The sequence below is a fragment of the Peromyscus californicus genome, unplaced genomic scaffold, assembly GCF_007827085.1.
Source record: "Peromyscus californicus insignis strain IS unplaced genomic scaffold, ASM782708v3 Scaffold_5__1_contigs__length_169319896, whole genome shotgun sequence".
NCBI classification, from domain to species: Eukaryota; Metazoa; Chordata; class Mammalia; order Rodentia; family Cricetidae; genus Peromyscus; species Peromyscus californicus.
In genome coordinates this window covers 134631582-134651675 of record NW_026294573.1, presented here as the reverse complement: position 1 = coordinate 134651675, position 20094 = coordinate 134631582, and the positions used below count along the sequence as shown (strand labels likewise).

Genomic DNA, 20094 nt, shown 5'->3' with positions numbered 1-20094 from the left:
ACTGTCTTCCCAGAGCTCAGGATTTTTACAAAGGACATCTCAGCACTTTCTTTGTTCCTGTGTAATTAAGTTGAAGATGGAGAGAAGAGAAAAAAAAGCCTCCCAAATCTTTTACCTTTTAAAATTGAATTAAATACCAAACCATCATCATTATTGTTATTCTTATAGCTGCTGATTCAGGTAGGGGTGGTTCCTCCCTATTCTGTTCCTTTTTGGCAAGGGTTGTATTCCTATTTTCCTGATAGAACCTATACTACAAAAATTATAGTTCATAATAGAACCAGTAATGTATACATACATTTATCCAACTTAAAGATTTTTCTTAGTCTCTTACTAATTCTCTAGTTAGCAGAAGTAACTAAGGAGATTCCCAGAATCATTCCAGTGCTGTGGATACTGACACGGTGATGATTGCTCCAGCAAGCACTCCTAAGGTAAAGCAGGCTACAAGTAGGGAACTCACTGCCAGCTTGTTCGGAGGGGCTGGTGTGTGCTACCATCCTATTTGGTCTACATGCCTTTTATCACAGGATGCTAAATGATCCTTATTCAGAATGCTTATATTACCTTTGTTCACACATGTTCTCTCTCAGTGTTTACATGTGTGTATGCTCTCCCCCATTTCCTCTTGCTTTAATCAGGTATGGTTTATGTGCCTGAAAGCTTACCATTTTCTCCCCTTCATTTTTATTGTATGTGTATGAATGTTTGGCCAGCATGTATGTCTATCTGTGCAACACATGTGTGCCTCGTGCCTTTGGAGCCCAGAAGAGGGCATTGGATCCCCTGGGACTGGTGTTAAAAAGGTTATAAGCTGCTGTGTGGGTGCTGGGAATGAATTAGAAGAGCAGCCAGTACTCTTAGCCAGGCTGTCTCTCCAGCCTCAAGTTTACTCCAGGATCTAACAACTTCACACATGCAGGCAAAATACCAAAACACATAAAATAAAAGTTTACACATTTTTAAGTCATCAACTCGGGTTTTTAATAAAACTAGAATTGCATAAACTTTGTCAAGATCTAATCTTTAAAAGCCTCTGTTGTATTCAGTAGTATCCACTTTTGGTTCCCACTGTAGTCTTGGCAGCCAGTTACACCTACAGATTGCCTTTCTGGACCTTTAATAGCAGTGGGATCACACAGTGGTTTTTTGCATCTCGTTTCTGTCACCTAGCTGTAGCTTCACAATTCACATGCTGGAGTCTGTGACTGAGTAATCAATGTCATTGTACTTTTTTTTCCCCTTTCTTTTTATCAATTCACAGTAGACTGGTGTTTGAGCTACTATTTTTGGCTTTTGGGGAGCACTACCATGGGAATCCTGTAGGAACTCTTGTGTGGACAATTTATTTCTCCCGAGTAGATCTTAGAACTGGAATTGTTGGGCTGAAGGTAAAATTATATTTGCCTTTTTAAGAAATTGCCAGACTTAAAATGTGGCATCAGTGTTTTACATTCCCACCAACATAGTTTGAGATTTTGTTTTTTCAACATCCTCATTGACACTCAGTGTTATATCTGTGTCAGTGGTCTGTGTATTTCCATCTCTGCTGGGTGTGGACCAAACTTAGGGCCTTGTGTATGCTACACATGCATTTACTCTACCACTGAACTACACCTCCTTTCTAAGAATCTGAGCCTGGGCTGGAGAGATGACTCAGAAGTTAAGAGCACTGACTGCTCTTCCAGAGGTTCAGAGTTCAATTCCCAGCTCACACCATCTGTAGTGAGATCTGATGCTTTCTTCTGGCATGGAGGCAAACACACAGAACACTGTATACATAATAAAATAAAATAAATCTTAAAAATGATATTAAGTCTTGGCTTTTGCTCTAGGCTAATTGCCATGCTTAGTTAAAAAAACATAAAAACAAAAAGCAAAATGGAGCTTCAGTTGGGCATGGTAGCACATGCCTACCCTCCCAATACTCAGTATTCGGTAGGCTGAAGCAGAGGGATGTTAGAGACCAATGGTTGAAGTCAACCTGGGTTACACAGTGAAATACTGTCTCAAAGTGGGAGCGGAGGCCTATTGGTAGAATAGTTGCCTAGCATGCAGGAAGCCCTTGGTTCCATCTCGAGCATCCCATAATCTGGACATGGTGTTACAAGCCTAAAATTTAGCACTTGGGAGGTGGAGGCAAGAAGATCAAAAATTCGAGGTCATCATTGGCTACACAACAAGTTCCAAGCCAGCCTGGGATACAGGAGGCACTGCCTTAAAAAGATAAATAAAATAAAATAAAAATAATAAAGGAGAAGAGGAGGAGGCCTTTAGTAGCTGTCTTAGTGGATGTGAATTGTCTCATTGGAGTTTCAGTTTGGCACTTCCATAATTAATGAAGTGAGCATCTCGTCACTACTAGTTGGTCATTTGCATAGCATTGGTGCAATGTCTATGCAAAGGTTTCCCATATTTGATGCATGTTGTTTAAGATGAAAGCTCTGTTCTAGCCTCACTCATTCCAAAGCCTGCTCCCTCTCAGAAAGCTCACCAAGTGGCAACTCCTCCCCCAAAGCTCCTCAAGATTGCACCTACAGGGTATTTAAGCTCCAGTCCAATATTACCTGGGAATGCTTTGCTCAGATTAAACCTGGTCTTAGTAATTTGGCTTGATTACATCAGCAGAGAAACCCACTACCAGGAATATAAAATACTTATTAGTTGTTATTATTGTTTGTATTCCTTTATGCTTTGAATATAAGCATTTATTAGCATAGAATTTTATGTTTCTTCAGGTTTTTGTAAGGACCTCTTTAAAGTGGTCTGACCCCAGTTCCTGATGAGATAGAACACATTCTGCAAATGGCTTGTTTCGTGCTAAGGGAAATTCTATTTTTTACATTAAGCGTTGTTTTTAGTCTTGATCTTCTATCCCATGTTTTAAGGAAAGATTTCTGGGGGACTTGAGAGATAGCTCAGTCGTTAAGAGCACTGACTGCTCTTCCAGAGGTCCTGAGTTCAATTCCCAGCACCCACATGGTGGCTCACGACCATCTGTAATGAGATCTGGTGCCCTCTTCTGGCCTGCAGTCATACATGCAGTATACATAATAAATAAATAAATCTTTAAAAAAAAAAAAAAAAAAAGAGCACTGACTGGTCTTCCAGAATACCCAGGTTCAATTCTCAGCACCCGCATGGCAGCTCACAACTATCTGTAACTTCAAGACAGACATACATACTTCCAGGTAAAACACCAGTACACATAAAATAAAAATTAAAAAAAATTTTTTTAAAGAAAAGATTTCTTTTAGTTATTGTGAATATCATTCTTAATAAGTGACTTGCTTTTGGTTATGAACAAATCTTTTAAGAATGTTTTCTCTTAGACTTATCACACTTAAGCTGTCAAAATGCCTTGTTGTATACACTTTACTGTTTAGTCCTACATAGGCATCTGTGCATCTTGTTTTCTATCCTAACACCCTGCATTTCATTATTAGCATGGTTCTTTTTTTTTCCCCTTTAAAAATTAGTTTTTAAAGTAATAGGCTTCTTTCTGGCATTTTTATACCTACTTCCTTTTGATTTCCAGCCCATTCTCCTTCCTGCCTTTTCTTTCACCATTGTGTGCTTTTTTTTTTTTTAAAGATTTATTTATTTATTATAGATATAGTGTTCTGCCTGCATGTATCCCTGCAGGCCAGAAGAGGGTGCCATATCTGGCCAGAAGAGGGCACCAGATCTCATGAGAGATGGTTGTAAGCCACCATGTGGTTGCTGGGAATTGAACTCAGGACCTCTGGGAGAATAGCTAGTGCTCTTAACCTCTAAACCATCTGTCCAGGCCTCATTGTATGCTTTTGCCATCAGCATCTCTCTTCATCTCATGTGTTCTAGTGTCTTCTCTACTCCCCTCTTAAAACCTCCTTTTTCTTGTCTTATGGACTTTGCTGGTTTTGCAGCCGTTATTCTACCTAGATGCATATATGTAGCAATTAGAAACTAGGAGCACCTATATGAGAGAGCACAGCATTTCTTTCTGGTCCTGGGCTACCTTGTTTTATATTTACTCCAGTTTCATCCATTTTCCTGCTAATTTCATTTTTCTTTACAGCTGAATAATAGTCCAGTTGATGGATATCTAAGCTGGTTTCATTTGCCTGCTTTTGTGACTAGAGCATCAATGAGCGTGGATGCATAAGTGTCTCTGGTAGAATATTGAGTCATCTGTGCCTGTTATTGCTGCTACCTCTAAAAGTTGATATGCTGGTGATTTTCTTTATGGTTATTACTATTATCCTTTACGGTAATAATAGCAGCAAAGAGTATGCAGATAACATAGCATGGAATAGTTCATTTTTGGAATAATTGCTTCTCTAGTTTTATTACATTAAACATTGTTTACAAAGTATGAGGAAATCTCAGTGATAGGAAAGTTTTCTAAATGGTTCACCTGACTATCTTTGGGATTAACATCCCCCCAATTTGGATCATCTGTATAGCAAATGGTCCTTTTTTGCTTTTTGCGAGGATTTGCTTGTTTGAGTAAATTTAGTCGTAAACCTGATGAGTGCACTGCTTTTGTGGCATCCTTCCCAATGAGTGCAATGCTTTTGTAGCCCCATGAATATTATGTGTTTTTCTTTTTCTTTCTTTCTTTCTTTTTTTTTTTTTTTTTTTTTGGAGATAGGGTTTCTCTGTGTAACAGCTGGCTGTATTGGAACTCATTTTGTAGACCAATCTCGCCTCAAATGCACAGTGATCTACCTGCCTCTGCCTCCTGAGTGCTAGGATTAAAGGCTCATGCTACCACAGTCTGGCGAATGCAGTGCTTTTATAGCTCCCATGAGTGTACTGCTTTTGTGACCCATGAGTGCAGCACTTTTGGTGTCATTTGTTGACCTTGTGCATAGGAGCAGAGATACTGAATTCCTGTTGTATGTTCCCAGCAGAAGTGTTGCAGGGCTGACCTCTCTTCTGCTTGTATTGGGCAAGAAATTGCATTGCACTGAGGCCAGTGAGGAGAGCTTCAGTCTGAACTCTTGGTACCAGTCCATGGGGCTCTTAGACAAGGCACATTCTGAGCTCATTTTAGATATAAAATTAAGCAAATTCTATCAGGATGAGTTTTTAGTATGTAAAATTATAACTTATTTTATACACACACACACACACACACACACACACACACACACACACACACACACACGTGTCCCCTAGTGCTGTGGGATGTCTTTCTGTATGCTATGAATATGTGTTGCTCCCATTGGCTAATAAATAAAGCTGCATTGACCTATGGCAGGGAAGGATGGAGCCAAGTGGGAAAATCCAAGAGAGATAGTGAGAGAAGAAATGAGAAGTAGGGGAGACGCCAAACTGCCGTCCAAGGAGCAACATGTAATGGGATTCAGGTAAAGCCATGGAATATGTTGCCATACATAGATTAATACAAATGGGTTAAGTTGTAAGAGCTAGCTAACAAGAAGGCTGAACCATAGGCCATGTAATTTGCAGTTAATATTAAGCCTCTGAGTGATTATTTTATAAACGATTGTGGGACTGTGGGGTCGGGTGAGACCATAGAAATGTGGGACCAGAGAAACTTACAACTACACCTAGTGATAGTGGTTCAGTGTTTATTGATGCCTGCTGGACTTTACAGAACATAACTACCAGAAGAATAGAATAGATATTTTCAGAAAATTATTACCTTTTTGCATTTGTTTCCCTGTGTGTGTGAAAGAATTCATGAACCAATCTAGTAGTATCAAAGCTCACAGCTATAAAATTATTTCTTCCTGTTGTGCAGTTGTTCTTAGGCTGGTTCAGTGTTGATTGTAATCCACAGGCATGCTTGGTCTGCAGGGAGGTTTTTGTCTTCTCTGGAACTGGTCTTAACATTCTGTTTGAGTCTGCCTTCTGACAGAGTTAGCCTATTACATTCCTGGAATTTTATTTGTGTGTGTGTGTGTGTGTGTGTGTGTGAGAGAGAGAGAGAGAGAGAGAGAGGGGGAGAGGGAGAGGGAGAGGTTGAGAGACTGAGATTCATGCAATCTGTTGTGATCGTATTCCTTCACTACCCTCTTCTGCTCTTGTTGAGTCCCTTCTTTCCATTAGTCTTCCTCTCTTCATCTGTCTTTCTGTCTTTATTTCTCTTTTTTTCCCCACACTGATTTTAATTAGGGTTAAGTGTATGAGCACAGTAGGATCTATTTACTGGTGCATGGGTAACTTCCCATTGGCTACACCACTGAAGAAAATGACACCTGTCCCCTGCTAATAACTCATCAGGAAGGGTTGGGGCCTCAGGAGCATCCCCTTCCCCTCATCCATAACACAGTGGTGACGGAACAGTCGTATGTAGATCTTGTGTAGACATCCACAGCTGCTGTGTGTAGCTGGAAGGTTTCTCTGGTCTCTCCCAGCCCCTTGGTCCCACAGCCGCTTATAGATTATCACTTAGAGGCTTAATATTATTTACAAACTGTATGGCCTATGGCAGACCTCTTGCTCTTACATCTTAAATGAACCCATTTCTATTAATCTATGTTTTGCCAGGTATTCTGTGACTTTACTGGTCTGATGGCATGTTGCTCCTTGGGCGGCAGGCTGGTTTTTCCCTTTCTCTTTCCTTTCTCTCTCCTTGGATTTCCTACCTGCCTCTAAGCTGCCTTGCTATAGCAGCTTATTTATTAATCAATGGGAACAATATATATTCATAGCATACAGATAAACATCCCCCAGCAGCTGTGTTTTTATGATTGTCAGTGCCAGGACATGTCATATCCTGAAGACAGTGTTTTGTAACACTCTTTCTCCCTGTCCTTGAATGTCTAATTTCCAGATCTCCTTCTCTTGTTTTTGTAAATGCTTTGTCCATTTTTTTTTTTAATTTCTTTGGCTTTAACCTATAGTGAAGGATGGATTTCTCTTTTGTTTTGAGTATCTTTGAATGTAAAGGATCCATGAGTTTCCACAACTTCAGAGTATACCTACCCAGTTCTGGGCATGGACTTGGAGAGTACTGTCAGTCTTCATCCTTACACATGTGGTCCACATTCTATTTCTTCTTCAGCGTACACAAGAAATTACCCTGTCCTCAACACAATCCTTCCCTCATTTCTTTTCCACACACTACAAAAGTGTCATTCTTTTCCTCCCGTTTCTCTTGGTGAAAGGTGCAGTTTGCTTCTAAACTGAAGGTAGAGGCTTGAGTATCAGCCTCTTTAATCTTAAGTTGTTGAGGAGGCAACAAAGTCATTTCCAGGACTCAAAGCTCCAAAGTATTAAAAGACATGCTTTTAAATAGCTTCCCCTTTTCTTCCTTTTACTTCAGTGATCTTTCCACTTCCACAGTAACATAAAACCCCAAAGACACCTAGATTTTTAAATAATATTTATGTGATGGATGTCAATAGGGATGATAGTTGGCTTGAAGCAACAAGAAAGTTTGCCTTACAGGTAAAAAGAAAATATTTAATGAATTGTAAAGATTTTTCTATTAAATAAGTTTTGAGTCTAATATATTCATTTGTAAGATTTACTTACTCTTATATTAGTTTTGTTATAGATTGCAATTTCTTTCATTTACCATATTTTCCTGAAATATTTACATTATATCCTATACCAGTTGCTGAGAATGCCCAATAGAGAACCATAGCAATGCTTTTATTAGCTCTTCTTCACTCTGCTCAGTAAATCCCATTACAGTGCTTCAGTCATTGCTGACCCTGGTTACTTTCAGGTGTACTAAATATGAGGTGGGCGTTGTAGTGGTTCTCATAATCCCAGCACAAATCAGGGGGATTAAAGTTGAAGGCCAGCCTGAGCTACCTTACAATGTCCCATTAAAAAAAAAGGAAGAAAAAGCCAATGAAAATTCTGGGGAAATAAATTTTGTTAAAAATAATTTGTTTCAAGATATAAAGCTGCATAAATTGTGTATGTGAGGTGGAGTCAGGAGAGTCATAAATTTAAGAAAATCATTAATTGCATAGCAAAATCAAGAGTTCAAAGCCAGCCTGAACTACAATGAGACCATGCCTCAAAAAGCCAGTAGCAACAACAAAAAACTCATGAGGCACTGTCACAAAAAAAAAAAAAATTACTAAAATGAAGTAAGAAGGAAGTAGTAGTTATATCCATAGACTTAGAAGAGTCTGGTGCCTTTCCGGATGTTGTTAGTAAGTTCTAGGACCTTTTCTTGAGACTCTTTCCAAACCTAGAGAAGGGAGAATTAAGTTTCTCATCTGTAGAGTCACTAAACTATTACATGACAAGACTTAGGAAAAGTTAGGCAGTAGTTGTCTTTAATCAATGTTAGATAGAATGTGAGGAACTTTGACACACACACACACACACACACACACACACACACACACACACACACACATCTACCCACATGTCTAGTTTTATTGTGGTGATATAGCCCATGTAGTTTAGGTTGGCATTGAGGTTAGCAAGCTCTCAGACTTTCTTTGGACCACCAACCTGAAAATGACACAGAGACTTATTATTAATTATTGAAAGCTAAGCTTTTAGTTTAGGATTGTTCCAAGCTAGCTCACATACCATAAATTAGCCTGTTTCTATAATCTACATTCTGCCATGTGGCTTTTTACCTCTCCTCCATCTGTAGGACTGACACTCCCTCAGTGTCTCACTGGTGTCTTCCTCACATGCCTAGATTCATCCGAGTTCCTCTCTGTACCTGGAAGTCCCGCCTTACTTACCTCTACTGCCTAGCTATTGGCCATTCAGCTCTCTATTACAATAGCCAGGTGCCTGAGGCAAGCAAGGTAAAACAGTAACATATCTTTACACAGTTTGCTCAAATATCCTGCAACATTTCCCCTTTTTGTCTGAATAAAAAGGAAAAGTTTTAACTCTAACACAATAAAACTATATACAGTAAGAACAATTATCAAGTAAGGATTGCATTCACAATGACCTGTCCATTTGTATTTGGCAAGTTTGGATAAACTATCTCATCTTAATGAGTTCAGAGTTTTATACCTTTTATACACTTTCTATCATAACTTGTATTACTAGCATAAAAATATCCTTTTAGACCTTAAGGCATTTTCTTAAACAACTTCAGCTTTTATGTTTCTCAACCTTATAAACTTTACATCTCCTTTGTAAGTTTCTTTTCTAAATTTACTAATAAAGAAGATGTTATAACTATCTAGTCTTCAATCCCATCAGAGACCTGAGAAGGATAAAATAGTAACTGACTGAACAGGAAATGCAGAGCAAGTAACTTCCCAAACTATAGAAATGACAGAGACATCTGGCTGCTAGGACAGTCACCCATGGTTCCTTTGCAATGTTGGGGCATCCATCTTTGGCTTATAGATCTAGAATATCTGACAGACTTTCCTGTGAAGCAGGAATTTTGAAGGACTGTCCTACCTTGTTTTGGCAAAGTTCAGTAGTCACCTTCTTTTGTGTCCTGCTTTTCCAGTTTGGACAGCATATTGTCAACAGCTGAAGCAAGGGCAGTTTCTTGTCCAATGGCTAGCTTTTCCACATAGAAAGCAAACTCCATACGGAGGTTCTTTGATGCCCATCATCTTCTTTGAAGTAGATTGGTGCTGCCAGAAGCAGATGTATCTCATTGTCATGAAAAGCCATATGTTATTAAAACATCTTAAGTGCCATATTCTGTAGATCTCCAAAGTGTTTGAGGACCACCTGTCTATCTAAAATATATCTGTTTGACCTTAAAAACATACTGAACATGACTATAAGTGTGATTGTTATAGATGATTAACTACTAATCTGCATTTCTTAATTATCCAAAGCACTTTGCAATAATAGCTTTCAAGGACTAGAACTTCACATTAAATTTTTAAATGAGCTGCATAGGAACAATACCTTAAACAAGAGTAGAAACGTGTGTGTGTGTGTGTGTGTGTGTGTGTGTGTGTGTGTGTGTGTGTCTGTGTGTGTGTGTGTATATATAGTATGTTGTAACAAAAAATAACCTTAGATTTGTATCAATATGCAAAAATCCCTTAAGAGTACAGAAATATAAAATAAAAATAATGTTAAATTTGTGTCAATATATAAAAATCTATACCAGTATAAAATATTTGAGATTAATAGTTGCTTTATAGTTTAAAAGTAGATTAAATAATCTACCTCTTTATCCTATCATTCCCCTTGTTAATGTTTTCACAAAGAGATCCTTGAATCTAACCACCTTTGCTTAGTTCCCCCCCCCCACCATGACCAATAACAACTTTCAACCAATCCCCCAAATGATGATAAACATCCGTAACTCACTGAATGACGAAAAATCAGTCACCCCACCTCTTGGGAATGTGGGCATTGTGTTCTTAAAATGCTGATGTTGGGGGCAACAGCATCGTTAGGGGACCCTGAGAAAATTAAGATAATGGTCAAGTCCTGGGAGAGCTAGCGGTTGTCCAGTCTCAGTGTGATTGGAATGTGCAGGACTTATCTGAAGTCCTGACTGGAGTAGTCTATGAGACTCTACCATCTCAGCTAACCACTTTGAAGTTATTCTAGATGTAGAATTTTGAGGAAGCTGAAGCAGAGGCATTCTGAGAGACTGGATCACCTGGGCTACTTGTCTGTATTACTGTCTGGTCCTTTTTTTCTGAAAAATGTTAAGGGTAACATACATCTGCATTACCACAGGTATGGAATGTATGTTGTGTACAAGGCAGCTAAAGATGATGTTTTGTTTCATGTTTGAGTAGGTAAAAGTTATCTGTCAACTCTGTAAGTCCCTTTGAACTGCATATCCATACTGTAATATAATTCTCCATCCATGCTGTATGAAAGGATGGCATATAATAATGTCATGAGGACTTGCTGTGGGATGGTCTTTCTGTATGCTGTGAATATGTGTTGCTATGATTGGTTAATAAAGAAGCTGCTCTGGCCTATGGCAAATTAGGTTATAGGTAGGTGGGAAATCCAAGAGAGAGACAGGAAGAAGAAAGATGAAGAAAAGACAGGAGAGATGCCATCCTGCTGCCCAAGGAGCAACATGCCAGTAGACCGGCAATGCCACAGCCAATGGCAAAACATAGGTTAATAGAAATGGGATAATTTAAGATGATAGAGCTAGCTAGCAGGAAACTTAAGCCATTGTTCATACAGTTTGTAATTAAGCCTCTGAGTGATTACTTTATAAGCAGCTGCGGGACCATGGGGCTGGGTGGGACTGGGGAAACTTCCGACTCTAAGGACTCTGTAGCTAACAAGATTTATCATGTCTCATTCAATCTCAGAGCTGTTCCCATGCAGAGGGACCAGCCCATTTGTCACTTGTCTTGTAGTTTTTCTTGTTTTTTCCTTCATGTCTGTAGCCAAGATTTTCAGGAGGTCTCACCCGGTCAAATCTGATCCTTATAAATTTTGAGATTAATAGTTGCCTTTTAGTTTAAAAGTAGATTAAATAATCATTCCTATATCCCTTTGTTAATGTTTTCAGAAAGAGATCCTTGAATCTAACTACCTTTGCTTAGTTTTGTTTCTATAGGAAACAAAAGCTATGACTTCTTCTTCCAACGCAGCACATTTCCTGACTTCCCTTCTGAAGTTAAAATATCCTTAAAATACATAGACTGGTTTAATTATGTTACTTACTGTTTCTTTAAAGACTTCATTTTTTTAAACTATTTATTTTTCTATGACGTCTATACCCATTTTCTTTTCTTCATCACCTAAGCACATTTTCAAGCATACTGTACCTGTTTAGATGGTGTTTTGGCCTAGATCTGGCATTTTTTTTCTCATCTGCAGTGTTTCTCTGACCACATGAGCCAAACCTTAAACTGCTAGGCTACTGCTGTGCCGACTGTCGCAGCTCTGGAAAGTTGTGTCTGCGCTGAGGCAGGTGTTTCTATCTAGTCTCCTGCCCAAGTAGTGTGCCAGCTGCTCAAGTGCTCAGCTGCACAGCAGAGCTTCTTAAAGGAACCATGCCTCTGTACCCTGTGAGCACCAAGCCTAAGAGACCGTGGTCACCAAGAGGCTGTGTCTGACTTTGTGTTCAGAACTTTTTTTCAGCTTTTTCAGGCCCAATGTGGATATATGTGCCAGACGTTGGGCACCAGATATAACAAACTCTCTCATCAAACTTTCTTTGGATTGCCAGCCCACAAATAATGACATGGAGACATACTATTAATTATGAAAGCTTGGCCTTTAGCTTAGGCTTGTTTATGTGTAGTTTTTACAACTTAATTTAACTTGTTTCTATTAATCTACATTCTGCCAAATGACTGTTTACCTTTCTTCCATTCTGTATGTCTGACTCTGTTGCTGTCTTGCTGGTGTCTCCTTCATACACCTAGATTCATCCAGAATTTCTATCCCTGCCCAGAAGTCCTACTTAACTTCTCCTGCCTAGCTATTGGCCATTCAGCTCTTTGCTAAACCGATCAGGTGCCTTAGGCGGGCAAGGTAAAAACAACACATCTTTACACAGTTTGCTCAAATATTCTGCTGTGTAGCTAAGAGTGATCTTGAACTCCTGATCCTCCTGCTTTTACTTCCCAGGTACTAGGATTATATGCATGTGCTACTTAACCTGACTGTTTATGTTTTGACACATTGTTGGCATTTATAATTCACTTTTTACCTGTTGTGATCTATGATCTGCAATTTTAGTTTTACACTTCCTAAAGTCTTATCTTATATAACTAGAGTTACTGATAATGTAATTTATTAAAAGATATTTTATATGTGGGTTTTTTTTTGGTTTTTTTTTTTTTTTTTTTTTTTTTTGGTTTTTCAAGACAGGGTTGCTTTGTAGCTTTGGAGCCTGTCCTCAAACTAGCTTTGTAGAACAGGCTGGCCTTGAATTCACAGAGATCCATCTGCCTCTGCCTCCCAAGTGCTGGGATTAAAGGCAAGCGCTACCACTACCTGGTTTGTATGTGTATTTTAATATCATTAACTTTATATTGGTTTCATAGAAACCAAATAACCAATTCATCTACTCCCCCTTATGGTAAATATTAAGGTTTAGCCAAAAATGCTTTTATATTAATAGTTGTTAAGTCTTGGTATTACTTTACAAATGAGCACAGAGATTTGAATGGTTCAAGTCATCTTTAAGAATCACTCAGGCTGAGCTGGGCATGGTGATACATGCCTAAAATCCCATCTAGAAGCAAGAAGATTACTGAGAATTCAAGACTAGCTTGAATTGCCATCAGTTCATTTAGAAAGCCAGATTGGACTTTGTATAATAATTAGAAGGGTATAGTTGTATGTTATTACTTGAGCCTGACCAGGCCACAACCCAGAGGGTTGCCTTTGGCCTGTCGGCAGTAGGACCCAGGCATGATGGCTTTTAACAGGTCAAATTTTGCCTGCTTTTAAGTTATTCCTGTGCCATCATGGTTAGAACTCCATTTAGGTTATTGTTGCTTGTGTCGCTGACCAGTCTGTATGTAGGGATGGGGCGCATCCTAGTTTCTGATGGTTTGTTACCTGTGCTACAGTTCACAGCAAATGAGGCTCTTTTAAGTAAGCAGTGGTAGATCCTCAGGATTCCTTTTAGGGTAAGAAATAGTCTTCAGGAAGTAATTGACTAATCCTAGTTTGCTCCATGGGGAAGAAGAACAACCATGCAGTGCTGTTTGGCCATAGTGTTTTTACCTGAAATTGTAGATCTGGTCATTTCCTCCCTTCAATTCTTCCAGGTATGTGTTAGGGAGTCCTTTTTGTTTGGGCTGTGTTTTATGGATTAGCTTTCTAGAAAATGCTAAAAGCCGAGTGAGCCTCATTTGTGTAATGTAAAGTTTTTGGGTTTCCTTGATGGCTGTCAAACAGGTGTCTGTAGTACCACATCTCATTGTCCAACTGTGGGATATCACATGAAGGTGACACAGCTATAAGTAGAAAATAGTTACTGTAAAATGCCTAGTGTCATTGACCTTTACATGTATACTTTAATTATTGACTAACTGATGTATAAATGAGCTGGTTAGGGCTAGGTACAGTTGTTAAAAGAAGATAATTGGTATTTAGAGTTTATTGCATTGGAATTTTGTTATTTGTTATTATAAATGAGCTTCAGTAAGTCTTAAAAATAATTTCTAATATATAGAATAACTAGATATTTCTTAATAACTCTTACTTGTTTTAATAAACTGACTCTATTTTCTCTTTAAAAGTTAATTGTTAAAAGTTGCATCAACTGCCGGGCAGTGGTGGCACACGCCTTTAATCCCAGCACTCGGGAGGCAGAGGCAGGTGGATCCCTGTGAGTTCGAGGCCAGCCTGGTCTACAGAGTGAGATCCAGGAAAGGCGCAAAGCTACACAGAGAAACCCTGTCTTGAAAAACCAACAAACAAACAAACAAAAAATTGCATCAACTGTTAGTATTTTCTCTTTAAAACTGTATATTATAGAAATGAAGCCTTATTGTTTCATAAAATTTTTTCTTCCTTGGCTTATGTGAATAAGTAACATCAAGATGTATTGAATACAAAGTTACATTTACATTTCATCTAGAGTACTGTTTCTTTTTTTCTCCCTTGGCAACTTTTACTGTTGTGTTTGATGTATATGGTAATACTTTTAAAAAATATAAACGTTGGTAGTCTCCCCCGCCCCCCATTTCTTTTATCCTCTCTTTCCTCTGTTCCTGTGACGGGTTCTCTTGTAACCCATGTTGGCCTTGGCGTATAACTGAAGATGACCTTGAAGCATGTGTGGCTTTAACATTTTGTGTGTGGGTCGGATGGGGTGCGGTGCATGTATACCATGGAGTGATTGTAGTGGTCAGAGGACAGCCTCCGGTGTTGATCTTCACCATTCCCATTGTTTGAGATTGGATCTCTGTTGTTCATTGCTACATAGCCAGGCTAGTTGGCTATGAGCTTCTGGCTTTCTTGCTCTGCCTTACATCTCCGGTAGGAACCCTGGGATTGCAGACAAGCTAAGGAGCCTGGATTTACATGGGTTCTGGGGATTCAGAACTGGTTCCCCACACTTGCACAGCAAAGCCTTTACCTAAATCATCTCCTCAGCCCTAGCCTGTTGCTTTTGTTGATAGGTTATATATACATATGGGGCAAAACACATTTTAATGGTGTATAATGATGAGATGGTTCCTCCTACCCTAGACCTTTCAGTCTCTTTTCAGAAGCCACTGGCTGTGCCTTCATAGTTTCCTGTGTCTTATTTTCCTGTGGTTCTCTTTTGGAAGACATGAAGTGTGAGTTGAAACTATCAGCGTCATCAAACATTCATGACAACTTGATGTGTTCTGCTTGAGAGAACATTCTGTGAATATAGTAACATTGCTTTTTCGGCTCTGCCTTTTTTTTAATCATTGTTTTTAAGCGTGTGTCTCTGTGTGTGTGTGTGTCTGTGTCTTTGTGTCTGCTGGCCTCTGAGTATGTATATGAGAGTGCAGGTGCCTGTGGAGGCCAGAGGTATCAGATCTCCTTGGAGCTTGAGTTACAGGGGTTGAGAGCTGCTCAGCATAGGTGCTGGGAACTGAATCTGGGTCTTCTGCAAGAGCAGCACATGCACTTGACGGTCCCTGATTTCTGCCTTTTATTAATGTATTTTATCTTTTAAATTTACTTCAATGTTAATGATTCCTTGATTATTAATTGATAAAGATATGCGTTCGTGTTACTTTAAAATTAAACAATTCCATTTTAAAACGATTGTTTGTATTAGCTATTAGTAATGTGCTCTTTGTGTATATTTATATTGTTTTGTGAAAAAAGTCCTTGCTGGAAAACAAACAAACCTTTTGTGTCTGGTTTGCTATGTAGTTGAGGCATCAAACTCGATCTTGTTGTCCTAGTCTGCTGAGTGCTGGGGTTACAGCTGGACCACCCCACCCTCTGCTCCTGAAATTATTAACTGTCTTTTATTAAGATAATATGAAAAACAAGCTAGGTGAGGAAACATTAAGGAATTTCCTTAAGATGGGACTGGAGAGATTGCGCAGTGGCCACGAACACTGGCTGCTCTTCCAGAGGACCCGTGTTACCCACATTACCCACATGGCAGCAGTCTACTGTCTGTAACTCTGGTTCCAGGGGATCTGACATCCTCACACAGAGGTACGTGCAGACAAAACAGCAATGCACATAAAATAAAACTAAATGAATAAATAAAAGTCTTCCCTCAAGAATACTGAGAGTGGGAGAAATAGTCTTCTCCAGGAAAGATCACACCAATTCGTTCTCCAATACTAAATAGTCAAGAATGAAAACATGCATATAAGTAACATTATATAAACTGAGAAGGTTGTGCTTATGTGTTTAAGAATATATATGTACTAGATTTGCTATGTGTAATGTATGTATGTAACAACATATATATGTACTAGATTTGCTATGTGTAATGTATATATGTAACAACAATTAATGGGAAAAGGCCATGGACTTGTAAGTGTGGGAACGTTTGGAAGAATAGAAAGGAAAGGGAGAGATAATGTAATTATAACATCAAAAAAAAAAGAATTTCCTTACGTTTCAACCTTATTTCTTAAAGTTGATAACTTGTTTTCAGACAGTAATGGAAGCATCTTTAAGTGAGGAGCAGCCTCTCTTTGTCCTTTTGACCTAGTCTCAAGTCTAGACGCTTATGTAAATTAGACAGCTAGAAATCAGAATGGGAACCCTCATTTTCAGACTTTTAGCTTTTGCATTTGGTCTTACAGGAACTATAAATGCTGGCAGTATTTTTGTTCATGTCTTATGTATGCAGCCTTAATCTTTTGCATAAAATGTATGAAAAGTATACCTAAAACCTTAATGGAAGTACAAGTTTCTTACAGATTTTACCTTAATGGATCATAGGTAGAAGCAAAATGAGATTAATTTGGTAGAACAGTGTTTTCCTTACTATGCATTATTAAGTGATTGTAGTTTGATACTAATCTTTAAATTTTAATTTTTAGTAATTATTATTTTAAGTTAAACATGAAGATGATACTTGAAAGAAACAAGTGGCTGATGTAAGTGTTCTCCCATATCTATAGACAGATCAGGAGAACAGGGTGAAGACTACTCTTAAACAGTTTCAACTACTGATGGCTGCAGTTTTAAAAGTGCCATTTTATGGAAGCACCAGCCAAAATTTTTCTACTCACCAGCTTCAATTATAGGTGACTGTCAAGGCAGCTTTAATTTGAATAAGCTTTAAAGCAAATACTCATTATTATTATTTTATTGTATAGATTGCACAAGGCAATTTCCATGCATTATAATATACTTTAATCATAGTCCCTCCTTTATCTACTTGACTTCCCTCTGAGCTTTTAGGCTGAACTTTCTCCCACATGTATTCACTCCTTTGGAAACTGAAGTTCTCAAGATGCTCAGATTGATTATGTGTTAAACATAAATTACTGTGTAGAGGATTCTGTGTATAATTTTGGATGGAGTTTTTTTTATTTAATGAATCTTCAGTTTACTGTTTATAGTCTTACGAAGTAGTAAATGATGTTAAACTGAAGTTCCACTTTTCAGATAAAGGCTTACTAGTTTATAAGTAAGGAAACAGAAAAGAAGTATTTATGATTGCTTTACTTTGTTCACTTTTAAAAACATTTCAGAATAGTTGGCATGGTGATGTAATCCCATTACTTGAGAGGTAGTGACAGGATCAGCTCATGAGGTCACTCTCCATTGTGTAACAGTCAGTGCCAGCTTGGGCTTTACATACAACCTGTCTCAGCACACCCCTCCCTCAGCCCCCAAAACAAAACTCCACCAAACTGGAAAAAAAGGAAAATAATCCTGTTATGTTTGCTGAGTCAGATTTTCTTTTGATTTAACTTTTGTGTCTAAATACATTCTCTAGGTAGAAATGAGTTTTCTGTTTTTTAAAACAACTAAAAATAATGTTATAGCAATCTAGCATGAGAAAGCATTATATCCATTTGATAGTTGTGTTGAAGACTGTATGAGTATTTTGTTTCAGTTCTTTTGTACTCTTGGAACAACTAAATTGACTTTTTCTTGTGACTTTAAAGTTTTTAGTGGTTGGTAGAAACAAGTCTAATATGCATTGTGTTGTGACAGACTGTAGAGGACACCCAGTTACAGATTCCTTAAGGAAAATCAATAATCTGGGCAAAGTAGCACACACCTTTAATCCCAGCACTGCAAAGGCAGAGGCAGAGGCAGGAGAATCTTTAAGTTCAAGAATAGTTGGGTACTACATAGAGAGACTCTGTATCCAAAACAACAAGAAGAAAACACAACCTTCATAGGGAACTTCTTAGATGAGAGTAAGAGTGTGTAGAGCACAAAATCTGTTCGGCTCCATTTCCGACAGTAAAGAGAACTTGCATCGTCCACTGCAATCAAGTATTACCTTTGTGAGGATAATGGGCACACAGGGCATGTAGTAGTAACTTTAGAAAATAACAAGTTCTAGATCTCAGTATCAGCTGCCAGTTATAGCAAGCACTGAGAAAGCCCTTGCCTCCAGCCCTTTTCTTGGGCGGTCTCTCCAGCCACCATCATGTGTAAAAAGAAGTGTGGTGTGAAAAGCATGAAGTTTGCTGGAACTTTTAACAACACATCTGAGAACCATCAGATTTTGAATCAGTAAGTTAAGATCTGGGTAAAGCTTCAAACTTTAGTTGCATGTGTATTTCCCCTCCCTTCTCAGGAAGCAGAAGCAGGAGAATCACAAGTTAGAGACTAGCCTGGACTACATAGTGACTTGAGTAAGCTAGTTAGCAAAACAGTGCTCTGGAGGTACAGAGCGCTGACTAGGGGAAGGTCTGGTCCCAGTTTCAGAACTGCAAAGCAACACAACCACCCTTTAAACCTGGGAATATGTGGATATGTGATTATTTTGACCATAGTGTCCTGCCAAAAAACTGTCTTTGGAGACCTATAGGTTTCAGCCTTTTAATCTCTCTTCACTTCTGCACTCGATCTCTCTTCTCCGTCACAGAAACAGGTGAATTCCACTCCTCCCCATTACTCTATGGAAGCAATGTAAACAGGTTTCCATTCAACTCGAAAATCCAGCTGTACATGTTTACATATTTCTTAGAGTCATTTAATGCTACTTGATAGATAAGTAAACAGAAATTAGAACTCTGGGGGCGCATCATTAATATTGTTGTAAAAATGCTGCTACAATTACAGGACCTTTTGGAATAAATCATGGAATTGAACTTCATTCAGATGTGGTGGAATATGCCAAGGAAAAATTGGAGAGCTTCATCAAAAATAGCGATAGCTTTGATAAGTAAGTATTTATACCTGTAGTTTTGATGTGAGAGAAATTAATAAATATGTGTAGTATTTCTGTTTTTCAGTGATATCAGCTTATTGATTCTGGTTAAGTGGATACAGCAGAAATCAGTGTGCTATGCAATGAGAAAGAAATAGAAAGGTTACCATGTAATTTTTTTATTAAATTATAGATAGATAATACGTTGTTACTGACCTTTTACTTATTAAATGTCTCATGGGTATCCTCTGGAGAGAAAACACAATGTTTATGCTCACAGTACTTTGCTGTAACTGATTTTAAACCTTTTGCATAGTATAGTTTAACAGTCTGTCCTCTGTTTGTATCTTAATTTGTATGTCAGCATATAAGGGTCTTTCTTTACAGTATTCAGTTACTTCATAATATATTTAGTAGAAATACATCTGTGTGTGTCACTGTGGCATTGTGTTTGAGAAAGCCATTTTATTGAGCTCTTTACTTTGAACCCCGGCTTCCCTTCCCACGACATATTACCTAGGTGTTGATACTTGGCCAGCAGTGAAAGTGAATTTGGATTGTAATCATGTTGAAATTCTGCCTTGACAATTTTATGGAACTAGGGCTCTTTTGCTTGAATTAGAATAAAGCCCATGAATTGAAATATCCTATTACATGTAGGGCTTTGGCATGCCATTTTTTCTGTATAACTGTCTCACAGTTTCCAATAGAGAAAGCCTTACAAAGGATAAGAAGCACAAGCTTAGAATACAGTCACTGTACAACAAGATTTCAATGTAAAAACTGACCCAGAATTCAAATTGGCTTATTGGCAGGGGCCTCTCACTCACCACTAGCCTTGGCTGTAACTGCCAGTGTGAAAAACCATGTATGTGTGTATGTATGATGGGGCAGCACTTCTGGGCCACCACAAGAGGCGTCATCTTGAGAGAGCA

At 38.4% G+C, this 20094-nt stretch overlaps 1 protein-coding gene across 6 annotated transcripts in view; it reads left to right on the top strand.

Annotated features, from left to right (window-relative positions):
- Pcmtd1 (protein-L-isoaspartate (D-aspartate) O-methyltransferase domain containing 1) overlaps positions 1 to 20094 on the top strand; it is an 81289-nt gene that overhangs the window by 35561 nt on the left and 25634 nt on the right. For 5 of the 6 annotated variants that reach the window (XR_008214017.1, XM_052718781.1, XM_052718777.1 and 2 more), the window contains one exon: positions 19072 to 19174. The exons of the other annotated variant lie outside the window; for it this stretch is intronic. Coding sequence is in view for 2 of the 5 variants with exons in the window: in XM_052718777.1 (XP_052574737.1) it covers positions 19072 to 19174 (103 nt within the window). In the remaining 3 variants the exon portion in view is untranslated. Of the gene's footprint in view, positions 1 to 19071; positions 19175 to 20094 lie in introns of those variants that run through there. 6 annotated transcript variants of the gene reach the window in all.